Raw genomic sequence first — 21,294 nt, forward strand, 5'->3', positions numbered from 1 at the left:
TGCCCCCTCTTGTCACAGTTGGGGATGTGCAGGGTGTAGTCACCTGTTTGAGGTTATACTGCCCCCTCTTGTCACAGTTGGGGATGTGCAGGGTGTAGTCACCTGTTTGAGGTTATACTGCCCCCTCATATCACAGTTGGGGATGTGCAGGGTGTAGTCACCTGTTTGAGGTTATACTGCCCCCTCATATCACAGTTGGGGATGTGCAGGGTGTTGTCACCTGTTTGAGGTTATACTGCCCCCTCATATCACAGTTGGGGATGTGCAGGGCATACAGGTCTTCCAGTGGGCCTCGGTTATCTCTGAAGGGCATCTTAGATATCCTCTCCAGCACCTGGTCCAGCTCCTGCTGACACTGAATCTACAGTACACAACAGGCAACACCATTCACATGATTAATAGTCTCCGACTATTACACTGGGGCCGAGCTCCCTGCCATCCAGGACCTCTATACCAGGCGATGTCAGAGGAAGGCTCTAAAAATTGTCAGATTCCAGCCATCCAAGTCATAGACTGTTCTCTCTGCTACTGCACGGCAAGTAGTACCGATGCACCAAGTCTGGAACCAACAGGACTCTGAACTTCTACCCCCAAGCCATGAGACTGCAAAAAAATTATTTGAATAGTTAACCAAATAGCTACCCGGACTATCTGCATTGACCGTTTTTGCACTAACGTTTTTGACTTATCACACACGCTGCTGCAACTGTTTTCTATCGGTTAGCTTATTTCTAGCTATATGTACATATCTCAATTCCCGGGCAGGGTGCTCTTCAGAATATATTACGAGTTTGGTTTGGACGGGCTTAAAAAGCAGACGGGATTTCTGCTCGTGAAAAACAACGTTGTAAACTTGTAACGCTAACGTTAGCTGTCATGGCACAAGCAAACAACTTACTTGCCAAATACACTCATTGAAAATATCTAGCTAAAATACTGATTTTTGTGTCCGGTGGTAGGCTAATGTTTGTGTCCGGTGGTGGGCTAATGTTTGTGTCCGGTGGTAGGCTAATGTTTGTGTCCGGTGGTAGGCTAATGTTTGTGTCTGGTGGTAGGCTAATGTTTGTGTCCGGTGGTCGGCTAATGTTTGTGTCCAGTGGTAGGCTAATGTTTGTGTCCGGTGGTAGGCTAATGTTTGTGTCCGGTGGTAGGCTAATGTTTGTGTCCGGTGGTAGGCTAATGTTTGTGTCCGGTGGTAGGCTAATGTTTGTGTCCGGTGGTAGGCTAATGTTTGTGTCCGGTGGTAGGCTAATGTTTGTTTGGTAGGCTAATGTTTCGGTGGTAGGCTAATGTTTGTGTCCGGTGGTAGGCTAATGTTTGTGTCCGGTGGTAGGCTAATGTTTGCGTCCGGTGGTAGGCTAATGTTTGCGTCCGGTGGTAGGCTAATGTTTGTGTCGGTGGTAGGCTAATGTTTGTGTCCGGTGGTAGGCTAATGTTTGTGTCCGGTGGTAGGCTAATGTTTGTGTCCGGTGGTAGGCTAATGTTTGTGTCCGGTGGTAGGCTAATGTTTGTGTCCGGTGGTAGGCTAATGTTTGTGTCCGGTGGTAGGCTAATGTTTGTGTCCGGTGGTAGGCTAATGTTTGTGTCCGGTGGTAGGCTAATGTTTGTGTCCGGTGGTAGGCTAATGTTTGTGTCCGGTGGTAGGCTAATGTTTGTGTCCGGTGGTAGGCTAATGTTTGTGTCCGGTGGTAGGCTAATGTTTGTGTCCGGTTTTAGGCTAATGTTTGTGTCCGGTGGTAGGCTAATGTTTGTGTCCGGTTTTAGGCTAATGTTTGTGTCCGGTGGTAGGCTAATGTTTGTGTCCGGTTTTAGGCTAATGTTTGTGTCCGGTGGTAGGCTAATGTTTGTGTCCGGTTTTAGGCTAATGTTTGTGTCCGGTGGTAGGCTAATGTTTGTGTCCGGTTTTAGGCTAATGTTTGTGTCCGGTGGTAGGCTAATGTTTGTGTCCGGTTTTAGGCTAATGTTTGTGTCCGGTGGTAGGCTAATGTTTGTGTCCGGTTTTAGGCTAATGTTTGTGTCCGGTGGTAGGCTAATGTTTGTGTCCGGTTTTAGGCTAATGTTTGTGTCCGGTGGTAGGCTAATGTTTGTGTCCGGTTTTAGGCTAATGTTTGTGTCCGGTGGTAGGCTAATGTTTGTGTCCGGTGGTAGGCTAATGTTTGTGTCCGGTGGTTTAGGGTTTGTTTTAGGCTAATGTTTGTGTCCGGTGGTAGGCTAATGTTTGTGTCGGTGGTAGGCTAATGTTTGTGTCCGGTTTTAGGCTAATGTTTGTGTCCGGTGGTAGGCTAATGTTTGTGTCCGGTGGTAGGCTAATGTTTGTGGTTTAGGCTAATGTTTTTTAGGCTAATGTTTGTGTCCGGTGGTAGGCTAATGTTTGTGTCCGGTTTTAGGCTAATGTTTGTGTCCGGTGGTAGGCTAATGTTTGTGTCCGGTGGTAGGCTAATGTTTGTGTCCGGTGGTAGGCTAATGTTTGTGTCCGGTGGTAGGCTAATGTTTGTGTCCGGTTTAGGCTAATGTTTGTGTCCGGTGGTAGGCTAATGTTTGTGTCCCGGTGTCCGGTGGTAGGCTAATGTTTGTGTCCGGTGGTAGGCTAATGTTTGTGTCCGGTTTTAGGATAATGTTTGTGTCCGGTGGTAGGCTAATGTTTGTGTCTGGTGGTAGGCTAATGTTTGTGTCCGGTTTTAGGCTAATGTTTGTGTCCGGTGGTAGGCTAATAGGCTAATGTTTGTGTTTTAGGCCGGTGGTAGGCTAATGTTTGTGTCCGGTTTTAGGCTAATGTTTGTGTCCGGTGGTAGGCTAATGTTTGTGTCCGGTTTTAGGCTAATGTTTGTGTCCGGTGGTAGGCTAATGTTTGTGTCGGTTTTAGGCTAATGTTTGTGTCCGGTGGTAGGCTAATGTTTGTGTCCGGTTTTAGGCTAATGTTTGTGGTGGTAGGCTAATGTTTGTGTCCGGTGGTAGGCTAATGTTTGTGTCCGGTGGTAGGCTAATGTTTGTGTCCGGTTTTAGGCTAATGTTTTTGTGTAGGCTAATGTTTGTGTCCGGTTTTAGGCTAATGTTTGTGTCCGGTGGTTTTAGGCTAATGTTTGTGTCCCTAATGTTTGTGTGGTTTTAGGCTAATGTTTGTGTCCGGTGGTAGGCTAATGTTTGTGTCCGGTTTAGGCTAATGTTTGTGTCCGGTGGTAGGCTAATGTTTGTGTCCGGTGGTAGGCTAATGTTTTTCCGGTGGTAGGCTAATGTTTGTGTCCGGTGTTAGGCTAATGTTTGTGTCCGGTTTTAGGCTAATGTTTGTGTCCGGTGGTAGGCTAATGTTTGTGTCCGGTGGTAGGCTAATGTTTGTGTCCGGTGGTAGGCTAATGTTTGTGTCCGGTTTTAGGCTAATGTTTGTGTCCGGTTTTAGGCTAATGTTTGTGTCCGGTGGTAGGCTAATGTTTGTGTCCGGTGGTAGGCTAATGTTTGTGTCCGGTTTTAGGCTAATGTTTGTGTCCGGTTTTAGGCTAATGTTTGTGTCCGGTTTTAGGCTAATGTTTGTGTCCGGTTTTAGGCTAATGTTTGCGTCAGGACATGAACGGAAAGGCTCTGAACTGATTTCCTGCTCGAGTCCCAACCGATGCTGGTACTGTCAGCAGACATGTGTGCTGGAACACTGCATATATAGTGGGAGGCAAACCGTCGGCCGAGGGAGACTACATGACTAATGACCCAGCAATACCCTCAGACTACTGTTTGAGAAAATAAATAACACATTCTCCAAAATCATCTACAAAGGTTAAGAGCTGGATTCTCTGAGGAATAATAATCCACAGGAAAGGAAATGAACAACACTACCAAAATATATAATTATTCATTCACATGAAAATGAATAATGTTTCTCTCACAGGTATAACTGAGAGTACATTTTATTTGCATGACTAATTCTATTCATGGATTATTGCCAAAGCACCTGATCGCCCTCTTTCTCTAGGTGTTATGGCTTCATCAATAGTAAAACCGATTGGAATGTTCATATCTTTGCACTTACAGTCTCTCCTGATGGGTTTTGATGTGTTGCCAAGACTCGCTAATATCCGGGGCAAATGGTTCTAGTTTAAACTTGGCATCCGTGAAATGCCAAAATCATTATCCTCAAGGAAAATGACTCAATGTGGGAAAATAAGTACCGGTAGTAGTTTATAATAACATCTTGAAATAAAGCATTTATAATAGTTTAGTAAACCGTTTATTCAGGTACTGCTGGAATGTCTACCAATGGCATGTCCATCTTTTTGTGACAAATTACACCGGTCACTCAAAACATTTACAAAGCATTTATAAAGTATAAATAGCGCTCACTTTAAATGAGGTCACGCAAGAACACTTAACTAATGATTAGTAGATGGTTTATAAGGACCGATATTAAACATCTTATGAACGATCGTGTTAATTATTATGACATAGTTATTCATAAATATGTGAATTCCTGGCTTACTAACATTTACATATGTGGGCGTAATGATTAATAAAATATTTATTAATCCATTATAAATGCTTCATTACAAGGTGTTATTAAGTCATTTCCTAGGTCGGTCTACAACAGGACGCCAGGCTCGACTTCAAGGAAACAATACAGAGTTTTCCACAGTAGGGTCTTGTACTGTCAAATGGGGGCAAAGGTTGTCAAACGGAGGGCTATCTTGTCCAATAGAAATGCTTATCTACATTTTCCGATTGAAAAAGCTGGCCTTAACTGTCCAAATTGGCAGTAAGACATTGTTAGCTGCTGGACACCATCAGGTCTGCTCCAGAAGATGGCAGCAGTGCACTAGGTTCTGTTAAGACTGACTCCTTCCTAAAGGGACATGGACACTGCTAATCATGATCCCAGGTTCACTAACTGTTTACTAACAGATGCGACCCACTAATGGTCTCGGTTTACCAAGGCAGCGTCTCAAATGGCACCCTGTTCCCTATATAAGCCACTACTTTTAACCAGGGCCCATATTAAGGGAATAGGGTGCTATTTGGGATGTAGCCTAACTGTTTAGTACTAGGTGTTTACTAACCTGCTTGCCGCGGGGAGTTTTGGGGTCCTCCGGCTTGTTACTCTTCATCTTGGTCTTCATCTCCTGTCGGTGCTGGCGCATAGCGTTCTCTTTGGGCCCCATCCATGGGTTGTCCTTAGTGGCCTTCCTCACCGGGGGGATCTCTGTCAGGCTCGTGTCCAGGAGGTCCACCACCTCCCCTGAGAGACAGACACGCACGCAGACACAGGATACATGCACAGACTCACGCACATGCACATACGCACAGACACACGCACACACATTCTCACACACACACACACACACACACACACACACACACACACACACACACACACACACACACACACACACACACACACACACACACACACACACACACACACACACACACACACACACACACACACACACACACACACACACAAATACAAACACAGTCAAAACAGCTCTATGGAAACCAGTTCCATTAAATCAATTGATCGTTCATTACAACGCTGTCATAACATTGTCGTTATACTGTCATTACATCACAGAAAAGCTCAACCATGTGTATGATTAAGTATACTGCACCTTCCTTCATGAAATGAGAAATGATAGGGCCAGCAGGTTGGCTTAGGTACATTTGGCAATGGCATGCATGGTGAATCTTTAAGCGGAAATAGATACATCTTTAAAGGTGCAATATTTTGGACCTTTTTCAAAAATATTGTGAAATATTATTATTTGTTTATTTTTTCCATTTTAACTTCCAAGAATGAGAACCAATAGTGAACATCTGATTCTGTCTTTGTACACTTTTCTGTTAACTCTGGGGCACCTTCACTTGCTATAACTAGTGTCCTCCTCATCTCCAATGTCAAGGCATGTCATGAAAGGGCACTAGCTCATTTTCATGTCCGACTGATTAGAACGAAAGCTTGAACAGCAACCACCCAGAACTAACACACCACACTATCTGGGGAAGGGAGGTAGAAGTCCTTAGCTGTTTGACCAGATAACCTGTGCTTAAACATCAACCAAACAATGCAGGGGGCCTGGCCCTGCGAGTCCACTAGCTGTCCATGCTATTCCTGACAACAGACAGAGCGATGGCTGAGGGCCCACTAGCAGCTCTCCCAGGGCTCTGGGACCGTCAAAATGGAAGAATAACAGAAACGGCAGGGGGGAGGAAACAGTTGGCTGGACCTTGTTTTGAGGAAATCTTAGATGAATAAACTTTCAGAGTAATGTATTGTTTACAAACTCTCTGTACTGTCAGGCTGTCCACTGACATACCACTATTAACGACAGATGTTATAAGGTTATAGGTTATAAGATACGACTTCAACACCATCATTAAGTTTGCTGACGACACAACAGTGGCAGATCTAACTTCAGCTCTCCTCATGAAACAATCAGATCTAACCTCAGCTCTCCTCATGAAACTATCAGATCTAAACATCTAACTTCAGCTCTCCTCATGAAACTACCAGATCTAACTTCAGCTCTCCTCATGAAACTATCAGATCTAACTTCATCTCTCCTCATGAAACTATCAGATCTAACTTCAGCTCTTCTCATGAAACCATCAGATCTAACTTCATCTCTCCTCATGAAAATATCCGATCTAACTTCAGCTCTCCTCATGAAACTATCAGGTCTAACTTCAGCTCTTCTCATGAAACCATCAGATCTAACTTCATCTCTCCTCATGAAACTATCAGATCTAACTTCAGCTCCCCTCATGAAACCATCAGATCTAACTTCAGCTCTCCTCATGAAACCATCAGATCTAACTTCAGCTCTCCTCATGAAACTATCAGGTCTAACTTCAGCTCTCCTCATGAAACAATCAGATCTAACTTCAGCTCTCCTCATGAAACTATCAGGTCTAACTTCAGCTCTCCTCATGAAACCATCAGATCTAACTTCAGCTCTCCTCATGAAACTATCAGATCTAACTTCAGCTCTCCTCATGAAACTATCAGATCTAACTTCAGCTCTCCTCATGAAACTATCAGATCTAACTTCAGCTCTCCTCATGAAACTATCAGATCTAACTTCAGCTCTCCTCATGAAACAATCAGATCTAAGTTCAGCTCTCCTCATGAAACTATCAGGTCTAACTTCAGCTCTCCTCATGAAACAATCAGATCTAACTTCAGCTCTCCTCATGAAACTATCAGGTCTAACTTCAGCTCTCCTCATGAAACCATCAGATCTAACTTCAGCTCTCCTCATGAAACTATCAGATCTAACTTCAGCTCTCCTCATGAAACTATCAGATCTAACTTCAGCTCTCCTCATGAAACTATCAGATCTAACTTCAGCTCTCCTCATGAAACTATCAGATCTAACTTCAGCTCTCCTCATGAAACTATCAGATCTAACTTCAGCTCTCCTCATGAAACTATCAGATCTAACTTCAGCTCTCCTCATGAAACTATCAGATCTAACTTCAGCTCTCCTCATGAAACTATCAGGTCTAACTTCACTCATGAAACCATCAGATCTAACTTCAGCTCTCCTCATGAAACTATCAGATCTAACTTCAGCTCTCCTCATGAAACTATCAGATCTAACTTCAGCTCTCCTCATGAAACTATCAGATCTAACTTCAGCTCTCCTCATGAAACTATCAGATCTAACTTCAGCTCTCCTCATGAAACTATCAGATCTAACTTCAGCTCTCCTCATGAAACTATCAGATCTAACTTCAGCTCTCCTCATGAAACTATCAGATCTAACTTCAGCTCTCCTCATGAAACTATCAGATCTAACTTCAGCTCTCCTCATGAAACTATCAGATCTAACTTCAGCTCTCCTCATGAAACTATCAGAAACTTCAGCTCTCCTCATGGAACTATCAGATCTAACTTCAGCTCTCCTCATGAAACTATCAGATCTAACTTCAGCTCTCCTCATGAAACTATCAGATCTAACTTCAGCTCTCCTCATGAAACTATCAGATCTAACTTCAGCTCTCCTCATGGAACTATCAGATCTAACTTCAGCTCTCCTCATGAAACTATCAGATCTAACTTCAGCTCTCCTCATGAAACTATCAGATCTAACTTCATCTCTCCTCATGAAACTATCAGATCTAACTTCAGCTCTCCTCGTGAAACTAACAGATCTAACTTCAGCTCTCCTCATGAAACTATCAGATCTAACTTCATCTCTCCTCATGAAACTATCAGATCTAACTTCAGCTCTCCTCATGAAACTATCAGATCTAACTTCAGCTCTCCTCGTGAAACCATCAGATCTAACTTCAGCTCTCCTCATGAAACTATCAGATCTAACTTCAGCTCTTCTAATGAAACTATCAGATCTAACTTCAGCTCTCCTCATGAAACTATCAGATCTAACTTCAGCTCTCCTCATGAAACTATCAGATCTAACTTCAGCTCTCCTCATGAAACTATCAGATCTAACTTCAGCTCTCCTAATGAAACTATCAGATCTAACTTCAGCTCTCCTCATGAAACTATCAGATCAAACTTCAGCTCTCCTCATGGAACTATCAGATCTAAACATCTAACTTCAGCTCTCCTCATGGAACTACCAGATCTAACTTCAGCTCTCCTCATGAAAATATCAGATCTAACTTCATCTCTCCTCATGAAAATATCCGATCTAACTTCAGCTCTCCTCGTGAAACTATCAGATCTAAACATCTAACTTCAGCTCTCCTCATGGAACTACCAGATCTAACTTCAGCTCTCCTCATGAAAATATCTGATCTAACTTCAGCTCTCCTCATGAAACTATCAGATCTAACTTCAGCTCTCCTCATGAAACTATCAGATCTAACTTCATCTCTCCTCATGAAACTATCAGATCTAACTTCAGCTCTCCTCGTGAAACTAACAGATCTAACTTCAGCTCTCCTCATGAAACTATCAGATCTAACTTCATCTCTCCTCATGAAACTATCAGATCTAACTTCAGCTCTCCTCATGAAACTATCAGATCTAACTTCAGCTCTCCTCGTGAAACCATCAGATCTAACTTCAGCTCTCCTCATGAAACTATCAGATCTAACTTCAGCTCTCCTAATGAAACTATCAGATCTAACTTCAGCTCTCCTCATGAAACTATCAGATCTAACTTCAGCTCTCCTCATGAAACTATCAGATCTAACTTCAGCTCTCCTCATGAAACTATCAGATCTAACTTCAGCTCTCCTAATGAAACTATCAGATCTAACTTCAGCTCTCCTCATGAAACTATCAGATCAAACTTCAGCTCTCCTCATGGAACTATCAGATCTAAACATCTAACTTCAGCTCTCCTCATGGAACTACCAGATCTAACTTCAGCTCTCCTCATGAAAATATCAGATCTAACTTCATCTCTCCTCATGAAAATATCCGATCTAACTTCAGCTCTCCTCGTGAAACTATCAGATCTAAACATCTAACTTCAGCTCTCCTCATGGAACTACCAGATCTAACTTCAGCTCTCCTCATGAAAATATCTGATCTAACTTCAGCTCTCCTCATGAAACTATCAGGTCTAACTTCAGCTCTCCTCATGAAACTATCAGATCTAACTTCAGCTCTCCTCATGAAAATATCAGATCTAACTTCAGCTCTCCTCATGAAACCATCAGATCTAACTTCAGCTCTCCTCATGAAACTATCAGATCTAACTTCAGCTCTCCTCATGAAACTATCAGATCTAACTTCAGCTCCCCTCATGAATCCATCAGATCTAACTTCAGCTCTTCTCATGAAACTATCAGATCTAACTTCAGCTCTCCTCATGAAACTATCAGATCTAACTTCAGCTCCCCTCGTGAAACTAACAGATCTAACTTCAGCTCTCCTCATGGAACTATCAGATCTAACTTCAGCTCTCCTCATGAAAATATCGGATCTAACTTCAGTTCTCCTCATGGAACTATCAGATCTAACTTCAGCTCTCCTCATGAAAATATCTGATCTAACTTCAGCTCTCCTCATGAAACTATCAGATCTAACTTCAGCTCTCCTCATGAAACTATCAGATCTAACTTCAGCTCTCCTCATGAAAATATCTGATCTAACTTCAGCTCTCCTCATGAAACCATCAGATCTAACTTCAGCTCTCCTCATGAAAATATCGGATCTAACTTCAGTTCTCCTCATGGAACTATCAGATCTAACTTCAGCTCTCCTCATGAAAATATCTGATCTAACTTCAGCTCTCCTCATGAAACTATCAGATCTAAACATCTAACTTCAGCTCTTCTTGTGAATCCATCAGATCTAACTTCAGCTCTCCTCGTGAAACTATCAGATCTAACTTCAGCTCTCCTCATGAAACTATCAAATCTAACTTCAGCTCTCCTCATGAAACCATCAGATCTAAACATCTAACTTCAGCTCTCCTCATGAAACGCCCAGATCTAACTTCAGCTCTCCTCATGAAACTACCAGATCTAACTTCAGCTCTCCTCATGAAACTATCAGATCTAACTTCATCTCTCCTCATGAAACTATCAGATCTAACTTCAGCTCTCCTCATGAAAATATCTGATCTAAACATCTAACTTCAGCTCTCCTCATGGAACTATCAGATCTAACTTCAGCTCTCCTAATGAAACTATCAGATCTAACTTCAGCTCTCCTAATGAAACTATCAGATCAAACTTCAGCTCTCTGCATGAAACTATCAGATCTAACTTCAGCTCTCCTCATGAAACTATCAGATCTAACTTCAGCTCTCCTCATGAAACTATCAGATCTAACTTCAGCTCTCCTAATGAAACTATCAGATCTAACTTCAGCTCTCCTCATGAAACTATCAGATCTAACTTCAGCTCTCCTCATGAGACTATCAGATCTAACTTCATCTCTCCTCATGAAACTACCAGATCTAACTTCATCTCTCCTCATGAAACTATCCGATCTAACTTCAGCTCTCCTCATGAAACTATCAGATCTAACTTCATCTCTCCTCATGAAACTACCAGATCTAACTTCAGCTCTCCTCATGAAACTATCAGATCTAACTTCAGCTCTCCTCATGAAAATATCTGATCTAACTTCAGCTCTCCTCATGAAACTATCAGATCTAACTTCAGCTCTCCTCATGAAACTATCAGATCTAACTTCAGCTCTCCTCATGAGACTATCAGATCTAACTTCATCTCTCCTCATGAAACTACCAGATCTAACTTCATCTCTCCTCATGAAACTATCCGATCTAACTTCAGCTCTCCTCATGAAACTATCAGATCTAACTTCATCTCTCCTCATGAAACTATCAGATCTAACTTCATCTCTCCTCATGAAACTACCAGATCTAACTTCAGCTCTCCTCATGAAACTATCAGATCTAACTTCAGCTCTCCTCATGAAAATATCTGATCTAACTTCAGCTCTCCTCATGAAACTATCAGATCTAACTTCAGCTCTCCTCATGAAACTATCAGATCTAACTTCAGCTCTCCTCATGAAACTATCAGATCTAACTTCAGCTCTCCTCATGAAACTATCAGATCTAACTTCATCTCTCCTCATGAAACTATCCGATCTAACTTCAGCTCTCCTCATGAAACTATCAGATCTAACTTCAGCTCTCCTCATGAAACTATCTGAAACTTCAGCTCTCCTCATGAAACTATCAGATCTAACTTCAGCTCTCCTCATGAAACTATCAGATCTAACTTCAGCTCTCCTCATGAAAATATCTGATCTAACTTCAGCTCTCCTCATGAAACTATCAGGTCTAACTTCAGCTCCCCTCATGAATCCATCAGATCTAACTTCAGCTCTTCTCATGAAACCATCAGATCTAACTTCAGCTCTCCTCATGAAACTAGCAGATCTAAACATCTAACTTCAGCTCTCCTCATGGAACTATCAGATCTAACTTCAGCTCTCCTCATGGAACTATCAGATCTAACTTCAGCTCCCCTCATGAAAATATCTGATCTAACTTCAGCTCTCCTCATGAAACTATCAGATCTAACTTCAGCTCTCCTAATGAAACTATCAGATCAAACTTCAGCTCTCCTCATGAAACTATCAGATCTAACTTCAGCTCTCCTAATGAAACTAACAGATCTAACTTCAGCTCTCCTCATGAAACTATCAGATCAAACTTCAGCTCTCCTCATGAAACTATCAGATCAAACTTCAGCTCTCCTCATGAAACTATCAGATCTAACTTCAGCTCTCCTCATGAAACTATCAGATCTAACTCAGCTCTCTAATGAAACTATCAGATCTAACTTCAGCTCTCCTAATGAAACTATCAGATCTAACTTCAGCTCTCCTAATGAAACTATCAGATCTAACTTCAGCTCTCCTCATGAAACTATCAGATCAAACTTCAGCTCTCCTCATGAAACTATCAGATCTAACTTCAGCTCTCCTCATGAAACTATCAGATCTAACTTCAGCTCTCCTCATGAAACTATCAGATCTAACTTCAGCTCTCCTCATGAAAATATCTGATCTAAACTTGAAACAGCTAACTTCAGCTCTCCTCATGAAACTATCAGATCTAACTTCAGCTCTCCTCATGAGACTATCAGATCTAACTTCATCTCTCCTCATGAAACTACCAGATCTAACTTCATCTCTCCTCATGAAACTATCGATCTAACTTCAGCTCTCCTCATGAAACTATCAGATCTAACTTCATCTCTCCTCATGAAACTATCAGATCTAACTTCAGCTCTCCTCATGAAACTACCAGATCTAACTTCAGCTCTCCTCATGAAACTATCAGATCTAACTTCAGCTCTCCTCATGAAAATATCTGATCTAACTTCAGCTCTCCTCATGAAACTATCAGATCTAACTTCAGCTCTCCTCATGAAACTATCAGATCTAACTTCAGCTCTCCTCATGAAACTATCAGATCAGCTCTCCTCATGAAACTATCAGATCTAACTTCATCTCTCCTCATGAAACTATCGATCTAACTTCAGCTCTCCTCATGAAACTATCAGATCTAACTTCAGCTCTCCTCATGAAACTATCAGATCTAACTTCAGCTCTCCTCATGAAACTATCAGATCTAACTTCAGCTCTCCTCATGAAACTATCAGATCTAACTTCAGCTCTCCTCATGAAAATATCTGATCTAACTTCAGCTCTCCTCATGAAACTATCAGGTCAACTTCAGCTCCCCTCATGAATCCATCAGATCTAATCTTCAGCTCTTCTCATGAAACCATCAGATCTAACTTCAGCTCTCCTCATGAAACTAGCAGATCTAAACATCTAACTTCAGCTCTCCTCATGGAACTATCAGATCTAACTTCAGCTCTCCTCATGGAACTATCAGATCTAACTTCAGCTCCCCTCATGAAAATATCTGATCTAACTTCAGCTCTCCTCATGAAACTATCAGATCTAACTTCAGCTCTCTAATGAAACTATCAGATCAAACTTCAGCTCTCCTCATGAAACTATCAGATCTAACTTCAGCTCTCCTAATGAAACTATCAGATCAAACTTCAGCTCTCCTCATGAAACTATCAGATCAAACTTCAGCTCTCCTCATGAAACTATCAGATCAAACTTCAGCTCTCCTCATGAAACTATCAGATCTAACTTCAGCTCTCCTCATGAAACTATCAGATCTAACTTCAGCTCTCCTAATGAAACTATCAGATCTAACTTCAGCTCTCTAATGAAACTATCAGATCTCAGCTTCTAATGAAACTATCAGATCTAACTTCAGCTCTCCCTGAAACTATCAGAAACTCCTCATGAAACTCAGATCAAACTTCAGCTCTCCTCATGAAACTATCAGATCTAACTTCAGCTCTCCTCATGAAACTATCAGATCTAACTTCAGCTCTCCTAATGAAACTATCAGATCTAACTTCAGCTCTCCTAATGAAACTATCAGATCTAACTTCAGCTCTCCTAATGAAACTATCAGATCTAACTTCAGCTCTCCTCATGAAACTATCAGATCTAACTTCATCTAACTTCAGCTCTCCTCATGAAACTATCAGATCTAACTTCAGCTCTCCTCATGAAACTATCAGATCTAACTTCAGCTCTCCTCATGAGACTATCAGATCTAACTTCATCTCTCCTCATGAAACTACCAGATCTAACTTCATCTCTCCTCATGAAACTATCCGATCTAACTTCAGCTCTCCTCATGAAACTATCAGATCTAACTTCATCTCTCCTCATGAAACTATCAGATCTAACTTCATCTCTCCTCATGAAACTACCAGATCTAACTTCAGCTCTCCTCATGAAACTATCAGATCTAACTTCAGCTCTCCTCATGAAAATATCTGATCTAACTTCAGCTCTCCTCATGAAACTATCAGATCTAACTTCAGCTCTCCTCATGAAACTATCAGATCTAACTTCAGCTCTCCTCATGAAACTATCAGATCTAACTCAGCTCTCCTCATGAAACTATCAGATCTAACTTCATCTCTCCTCATGAAACTATCGATCTAACTTCAGCTCTCCTCATGAAACTATCAGATCTAACTTCAGCTCTCCTCATGAAACTATCTGATCTAACTTCAGCTCTCCTCATGAAACTATCAGATCTAACTTCAGCTCTCCTCATGAAACTATCAGATCTAACTTCAGCTCTCCTCATGAAAATATCTGATCTAACTTCAGCTCTCCTCATGAAACTATCAGGTCTAACTTCAGCTCCCCTCATGAATCCATCAGATCTAACTTCAGCTCTTCTCATGAAACCATCAGATCTAACTTCAGCTCTCCTCATGAAACTAGCAGATCTAAACATCTAACTTCAGCTCTCCTCATGGAACTATCAGATCTAACTTCAGCTCTCCTCATGGAACTATCAGATCTAACTTCAGCTCCCTCATGAAAATATCTGATCTAACTTCAGCTCTCCTCATGAAACTATCAGATCTAACTTCAGCTCTCCTAATGAAACTATCAGATCAAACTTCAGCTCTCCTCATGAAACTATCAGATCTAACTTCAGCTCTCCTAATGAAACTATCAGATCAAACTTCAGCTCCCCTCATGAAAATATCTGATCTAACTTCAGCTCTCCTCATGAAACTATCAGATCAAACTTCAGCTCTCCTCATGAAACTATCAGATCTAACTTCAGCTCTCCTCATGAAACTATCAGATCTAACTTCAGCTCTCCTAATGAAACTATCAGATCTAACTTCAGCTCTCCTAATGAAACTATCAGATCTAACTTCAGCTCTCCTAATGAAACTATCAGATCTAACTTCAGCTCTCCTCATGAAACTATCAGATCAAACTTCAGCTCTCCTCATGAAACTATCAGATCAAACTTCAGCTCTCCTCATGAAACTATCAGATCTAACTTCAGCTCTCCTCATGAAACTATCAGATCTAACTTCAGCTCTCCTAATGAAACTATCAGATCTAACTTCAGCTCTCCTAATGAAACTATCAGATCTAACTTCAGCTCTCCTAATGAAACTATCAGATCTAACTTCAGCTCTCCTCATGAAACTATCAGATCTAACTTCAGCTCTCCTAATGAAACTATCAGATCTAACTTCAGCTCTCCTCATGAAACTATCAGATCTAACTTCAGCTCTCCTCATGAAACTATCAGATCTAACTTCAGCTCTCCTCATGAAACTATCAGATCTAACTTCAGCTCTCCTCATGAAACTATCAGATCTAACTTCAGCTCTCCTCATGAAACTATCAGATCTAACTTCATCTCTCCTCATGAAACTATCAGATCTAACTTCATCTCTCCTCATGAAACTATCCGATCTAACTTCAGCTCTCCTCATGAAACTATCAGATCTAACTTCAGCTCTCCTCATGAAACTATCTGATCTAACTTCAGCTCTCCTCATGAAACTATCAGATCTAACTTCAGCTCTCCTCATGAAACTATCAGATCTAACTTCAGCTCTCCTCATGAAAATATCTGATCTAACTTCAGCTCTCCTCATGAAACTATCAGGTCTAACTTCAGCTCCCCTCATGAATCCATCAGATCTAACTTCAGCTCTTCTCATGAAACCATCAGATCTAACTTCAGCTCTCCTCATGAAACTAGCAGATCTAAACATCTAACTTCAGCTCTCCTCATGGAACTATCAGATCTAACTTCAGCTCTCCTCATGGAACTATCAGATCTAACTTCAGCTCCCCTCATGAAAATATCTGATCTAACTTCAGCTCTCCTCATGAAACTATCAGATCTAACTTCAGCTCTCCTAATGAAACTATCAGATCAAACTTCAGCTCTCCTCATGAAACTATCAGATCTAACTTCAGCTCTCCTAATGAAACTATCAGATCAAACTTCAGCTCTCCTCATGAAACTATCAGATCTAACTTCATCTCTCCTAATGAAACTATCAGATCAAACTTCAGCTCTCCTCATGAAACTATCAGATCAAACTTCAGCTCTCCTCATGAAACTATCAGATCTAACTTCAGCTCTCCTCATGAAACTATCAGATCTAACTTCAGCTCTCCTAATGAAACTATCAGATCTAACTTCAGCTCTCCTAATGAAACTATCAGATCTAACTTCAGCTCTCCTAATGAAACTATCAGATCTAACTTCAGCTCTCCTCATGAAACTATCAGATCAAACTTCAGCTCTCCTCATGAAACTATCAGATCAAACTTCAGCTCTCCTCATGAAACTATCAGATCTAACTTCAGCTCTCCTCATGAAACTATCAGATCTAACTTCAGCTCTCCTAATGAAACTATCAGATCTAACTTCAGCTCTCCTAATGAAACTATCAGATCTAACTTCAGCTCTCCTAATGAAACTATCAGATCTAACTTCAGCTCTCCTCATGAAACTATCAGATCTAACTTCAGCTCTCCTAATGAAACTATCAGATCTAACTTCAGCTCTCCTCATGAATCTATCAGATCTAACTTCAGCTCTCCTCATGAAACTATCAGATCTAACTTCAGCTCTCCTCATGAAACTATCAGATCTAACTTCAGCTCTCCTCATGAAACTATCAGATCTAACTTCAGCTCTCCTCATGAAACTATCAGATCTAACTTCATCTCTCCTCATGAAACTATCCGATCTAACTTCAGCTCTCCTCATGAAACTATCAGATCTAACTTCAGCTCTCCTCATGAAACTATCTGATCTAACTTCAGCTCTCCTCATGAAACTATCAGATCTAACTTCAGTTCTCCTCATGAAACTATCAGATCTAACTTCAGCTCTCCTCATGAAACTATCAGATCTAACTTCAGCTCTCCTCATGAAACTATCAGATCTAACTTCAGCTCTCCTCATGAAACTATCTGATCTAACTTCAGCTCTCCTCATGAAACTATCAGATCTAACTTCAGCTCTCCTCATGAAACTATCTGATCTAACTTCAGCTCTCCTCATGAAACTATCAGATCTAACTTCAGCTCTCCTCATGAAACTATCAGATCTAACTTCAGCTCTCCTCATGAAAATATCTGATCTAACTTCAGCTCTCCTCATGAAACTATCAGGTCTAACTTCAGCTCCCCTCATGAATCCATCAGATCTAACTTCAGCTCTTCTCATGAAACCATCAGATCTAACTTCAGCTCTCCTCATGAAACTATCAGATCTAAACATCTAACTTCAGCTCTCCTCATGGAACTATCAGATCTAACTTCAGCTCTCCTCATGGAACTATCAGATCTAACTTCAGCTCCCCTCATGAAAATATCTGATCTAACTTCAGCTCTCCTCATGAAACTATCAGATCTAACTTCAGCTCTCCTAATGAAACTATCAGATCAAACTTCAGCTCTCCTCATGAAACTATCAGATTTAACTTCAGCTCTCCTAATGAAACTATCAGATCTAACTTCAGCTCTCCTCATGAAACTATCAGATCTAACTTCAGCTCTCCTCATGAAACTATCAGATCTAACTTCAGCTCTCCTAATGAAACTATCAGATCTAACTTCAGCTCTCCTCATGAAACTATCAGATCTAACTTCAGCTCTCCTCATGAAACTATCAGATCTAACTTCAGCTCTCCTCATGAAACTATCAGATCTAACTTCAGCTCCCCGCATGAAACTCTCTGTGCTCTCAGTGTCCTTTGCAGAACAGAGGGCAGAAGTCAACTGGAATCAGGTGTGAGACATGCACAAAAACACACACACACACAAACTTATACATCCCTAAACACACACACACACACACACACACACACACACACACACACACACACACACACACACACACACACACACACACACACACACACACACACACACACACACACACACACACACACAGAGAGAGAGAGAGACACATACACGGAGAGACACACACGGACAGGGTCAGGACCCCACTCTAAGGGGGCCCCGTTCCTGCAGTACACTCTGTTCCACCAATCCACAGAGGTGGGCCTGGGCTTTGCAACGTCAACAGAGCTGCAACTCCATTGTTTTTACTTTGTTGTCCGGTCCACTGCTTGAATTAATACAGCAGACAAAAGGGATGAGTGGCTTCCTTGCCTTTTTAATAGCTGATGCTTGTCAAATTCCCAGAACAGCACAAAGGAGAGAAGGTTCATGTCTGACAGTCTAGACTCTAGTAAACTGAGCAGATGGCCCATGGATGGAGAAGGGAAGACTGGATAGGTCAAACCAACACACATTCATGGTTCAAATGATCCCTTTAATTCTCCCCTTTAATCTCAATGTGACTTATTGTGTAATAAATGAATATTACCTCATTCTAGGGCCAGCATAGTGATAATGATACTGTATTTCCCCGTGTTTATGTGTATATATAACATATCACCTTCACAATTGACTGTACAGTCGTGGCCAAAGGTTTTTAGAATGACACAAATTTACATTTTCACAAAGTCTGCTGCCTAAGTTTGTATGATGTCAATTTGCATATACTCCAGAATGTTATGAAGAGTGATCAGATTAATTGCAATTAAAGTCATTTTCTCTGATGAATCCCCTTTCCGATTGTTTGGGGCATCCGGAAAAAAGCTTGTCCGGAGAAGACAAGGTGAGCGCTACCATCAGTCCTGTGTCATGCCAACAGTAAAGCATCCTGAGACCATTCATGTGTGGGGTTGCTTCTCAGCCAAGGGAGTGGGCTCACTCACAATTTTGCTTAAGAACACAGCCATGAATAAAGAATGGTACCAACACATCCTCCGAAAGCAACTTCTTCCAACCATCCAGGAACAGTTTAGTGACGAACAATGGCGATTCCAGCATGATGGAGCACCTTGCCATAAGTCAAAAGTGATAACTATTCATCACGGTTGACAACTCCATTGTGTCCTCCTCCCAGAGCGCTAAGAACCTTGGCGTGATCCTGGACAACACCCTGTCGTTCTCAACTAACATCAAGGCGGTGGCCCGTTCCTGTAGGTTCATGCTCTACAACATCCGCAGAGTACGACCCTGCCTCACACAGGAAACGGCGCAGGTCCTAATCCAGGCACTTGTCATCTCCCGTCTGGATTACTGCAACTCGCTGTTGGCTGGGCTCCCTGCCTGTGCCATTAAACCCCTACAACTCATCCAGAACGCCGCAGCCCGTCTGGTGTTCAACCTTCCCAAGTTCTCTCACGTCACCCCGCTCCTCCGCTCTCTCCACTGGCTTCCAGTTGAAGCTCGCATCCGCTACAAGACCATGGTGCTTGCCTACGGAGCTGTGAGGGGAACGGCACCTCAGTACCTCCAGGCTCTGATCAGGCCCTACACCCAAACAAGGGCACTGCGTTCATCCACCTCTGGCCTGCTCGCCTCCCTACCACTGAGGAAGTACAGTTCCCGCTCAGCCCAGTCAAAACTGTTCGCTGCTCTGGCCCCCAATGGTGGAACAAACTCCCTCACGACGCCAGGACAGCGGAGTCAATCACCACCTTCCGGAGACACCTGAAACCCCACCTCTTTAAGGAATACCTAGGATAGGATAAGTAATCCTTCTCACCCCCTTTAAGATTTAGATGCACTATTGTAAAGTGACTGTTCCACTGGATGTCATAAGGTGAATGCACCAATTTGTAAGTCGCTCTGGATAAGAGCGTCTGCTAAATGACTTAAATGTAAATGTAAATGTAAAACTAAGTGGCTCGGGGAACAAAACGTTGATATTTTGGGTCCATGGCCAGGAAAATCCCCAGACCTTAATACCATTGAGAATTTGTGGTCAATCCTCAAGAGGCGGGTGGACAAGCAAAAACCCACAAATTCAAAAACCCACAAACTCCAAGCATTGATTATGCAAGAATAGGCTGCCATCAGTCAGGATGTGGCCCAGAAGTTAATTGACAGCATGCCAGGATGGATGGCAGAGATCTTCAAAAAGAAGGGTCAATACTGCAAATATTGACTCTTTGCATAAACTTAATGTAATTATCAATAAAAGCCTTTGACACTTGTGAAATGCTTGTAATTATACTTCAGTATTCCATAGTAACATCTGACAGAAATATCTAAAGACACTGATGCAGCAAACTTTGTGAAAATTAATATTTGTGTCATTCTCAAAACCTTTGGCAACGACTGTACAGTAAAGCACTTTGGGGAGCTGTAGTTAAAAAGAGCCAGCTCCATAACTGCTTCCCATTATCCTTTACAAGGCCTGCTAGGACTCTCCTCCTAGAATCACACAGTCAGCACAGAGCAAGTGTGTTTACCTCACAGCCAGGCTATCTGGCCTGAGAGGCTCCTCCACAGTGTGGGGCTGGGCAGGTCCTGACACGTAGACACTGGCTGCACCCAGCCAGGCATCTATCCACCCCTAAACTGACTGACTGCAGGCTAAACTTGGGACTCTGGATGCGTCCCAAACAACACTGTATCCCTATGTGACTCTGGTTTAAAGTAGTGCACTATATACGGAAAAGGGAGTATTTTGCCATTTGGGACACACACACCTGGCCCAGGAGGACAGAGAGACAGGGAGACGGAGGCAAGCCAGAGCCCATCGAACCTGCAGGGCAGCACGGACAATTACAGCACACACATACAGAGAATAGAGAGAGATGGTGCCCATCTTTCCCATTCCTTTGGGATTGAGGCCTGTAGACGTGACCTTGACATTAGACCACTTTTGAGGTCTGAAAAGACCAGATTAACTTTGAAGAGTGAACATATCCATGAATGAATTATCCATGTATTAACAGAGACGATAGGACACCAGATTAGGGTTGCATTTCCGGGACTTTCAATAAATTCTCTGGTTCGCACGAAAACCCGGTTGGAGGCTCCCCCGGAGTCAGGAGGGAATAACCAGGATATCCAGAATCCTCCAACCAGGATGTCTGGAAAACCAGGGAATTTGTTGAAAGATGAAAATGAATTTAGCAACCCTACACCAGACATGT

General features: G+C 42.1%; 2 protein-coding genes across 41 annotated transcripts in view; one reads left to right on the forward strand and one right to left on the reverse strand.

The window, feature by feature from the left end:
• LOC118370016 (insulin-like growth factor-binding protein 2-A) overlaps nt 1-21,294 on the reverse strand; it is a 28,079-nt gene that overhangs the window by 1,502 nt on the left and 5,283 nt on the right. Inside the window, exons 2-3 of the mRNA XM_052503062.1 lie at nt 5,037-5,215; nt 221-361 (exon numbers count right to left, since the gene is read on the reverse strand). Coding sequence (XP_052359022.1) covers nt 221-361; nt 5,037-5,215 — 320 coding nt within the window. The remainder of the gene's footprint in view (nt 1-220; nt 362-5,036; nt 5,216-21,294) is intronic.
• LOC127919465 (uncharacterized) lies at nt 6,028-19,632 on the forward strand. Of its 40 annotated transcripts, none has more exons than XM_052503042.1 (8): nt 6,028-6,655; nt 6,821-6,886; nt 7,118-7,183; nt 7,217-7,480; nt 13,015-13,113; nt 14,525-14,623; nt 15,819-15,917; nt 16,850-17,676. In XM_052503042.1, the coding sequence occupies exons 1-8, from the start codon at nt 6,478-6,480 to the stop codon at nt 17,554-17,556; spliced, it is 1,578 nt and encodes a 525-aa protein (XP_052359002.1). In that variant the 5' UTR covers nt 6,028-6,477; the 3' UTR covers nt 17,557-17,676. The 40 variants fall into 40 exon arrangements, with proteins under 40 accessions (XP_052359002.1, XP_052359008.1, XP_052359010.1 ...); XM_052503048.1 differs by having other exon boundaries at nt 7,283-7,480; XM_052503050.1 differs by having other exon boundaries at nt 7,316-7,480.

This window comes from Oncorhynchus keta, unplaced genomic scaffold (assembly GCF_023373465.1).
Source record: "Oncorhynchus keta strain PuntledgeMale-10-30-2019 unplaced genomic scaffold, Oket_V2 Un_contig_16759_pilon_pilon, whole genome shotgun sequence".
NCBI lineage: Eukaryota > Metazoa > Chordata > Actinopteri > Salmoniformes > Salmonidae > Oncorhynchus > Oncorhynchus keta.

Bases quoted from the DNA above. Each gene is read 5' to 3' on its own strand.
- LOC127919465 (XM_052503021.1), top strand. From the start codon at position 6,478: ATGAAACTACCAGATCTAACTTCAGCTCTCCTCATGAAACTATCAGAT. The intron at 6,821-6,919 runs GTCTAACTTCAG...TGAAACCATCAG, and splicing joins TCTCCTCATGAAACTATCAG to ATCTAACTTCAGCTCTCCTC. The intron at 14,624-15,818 runs GTCTAACTTCAG...TGAAACTATCAG, and splicing joins TCTCCTCATGAAACTATCAG to ATCTAACTTCAGCTCTCCTC.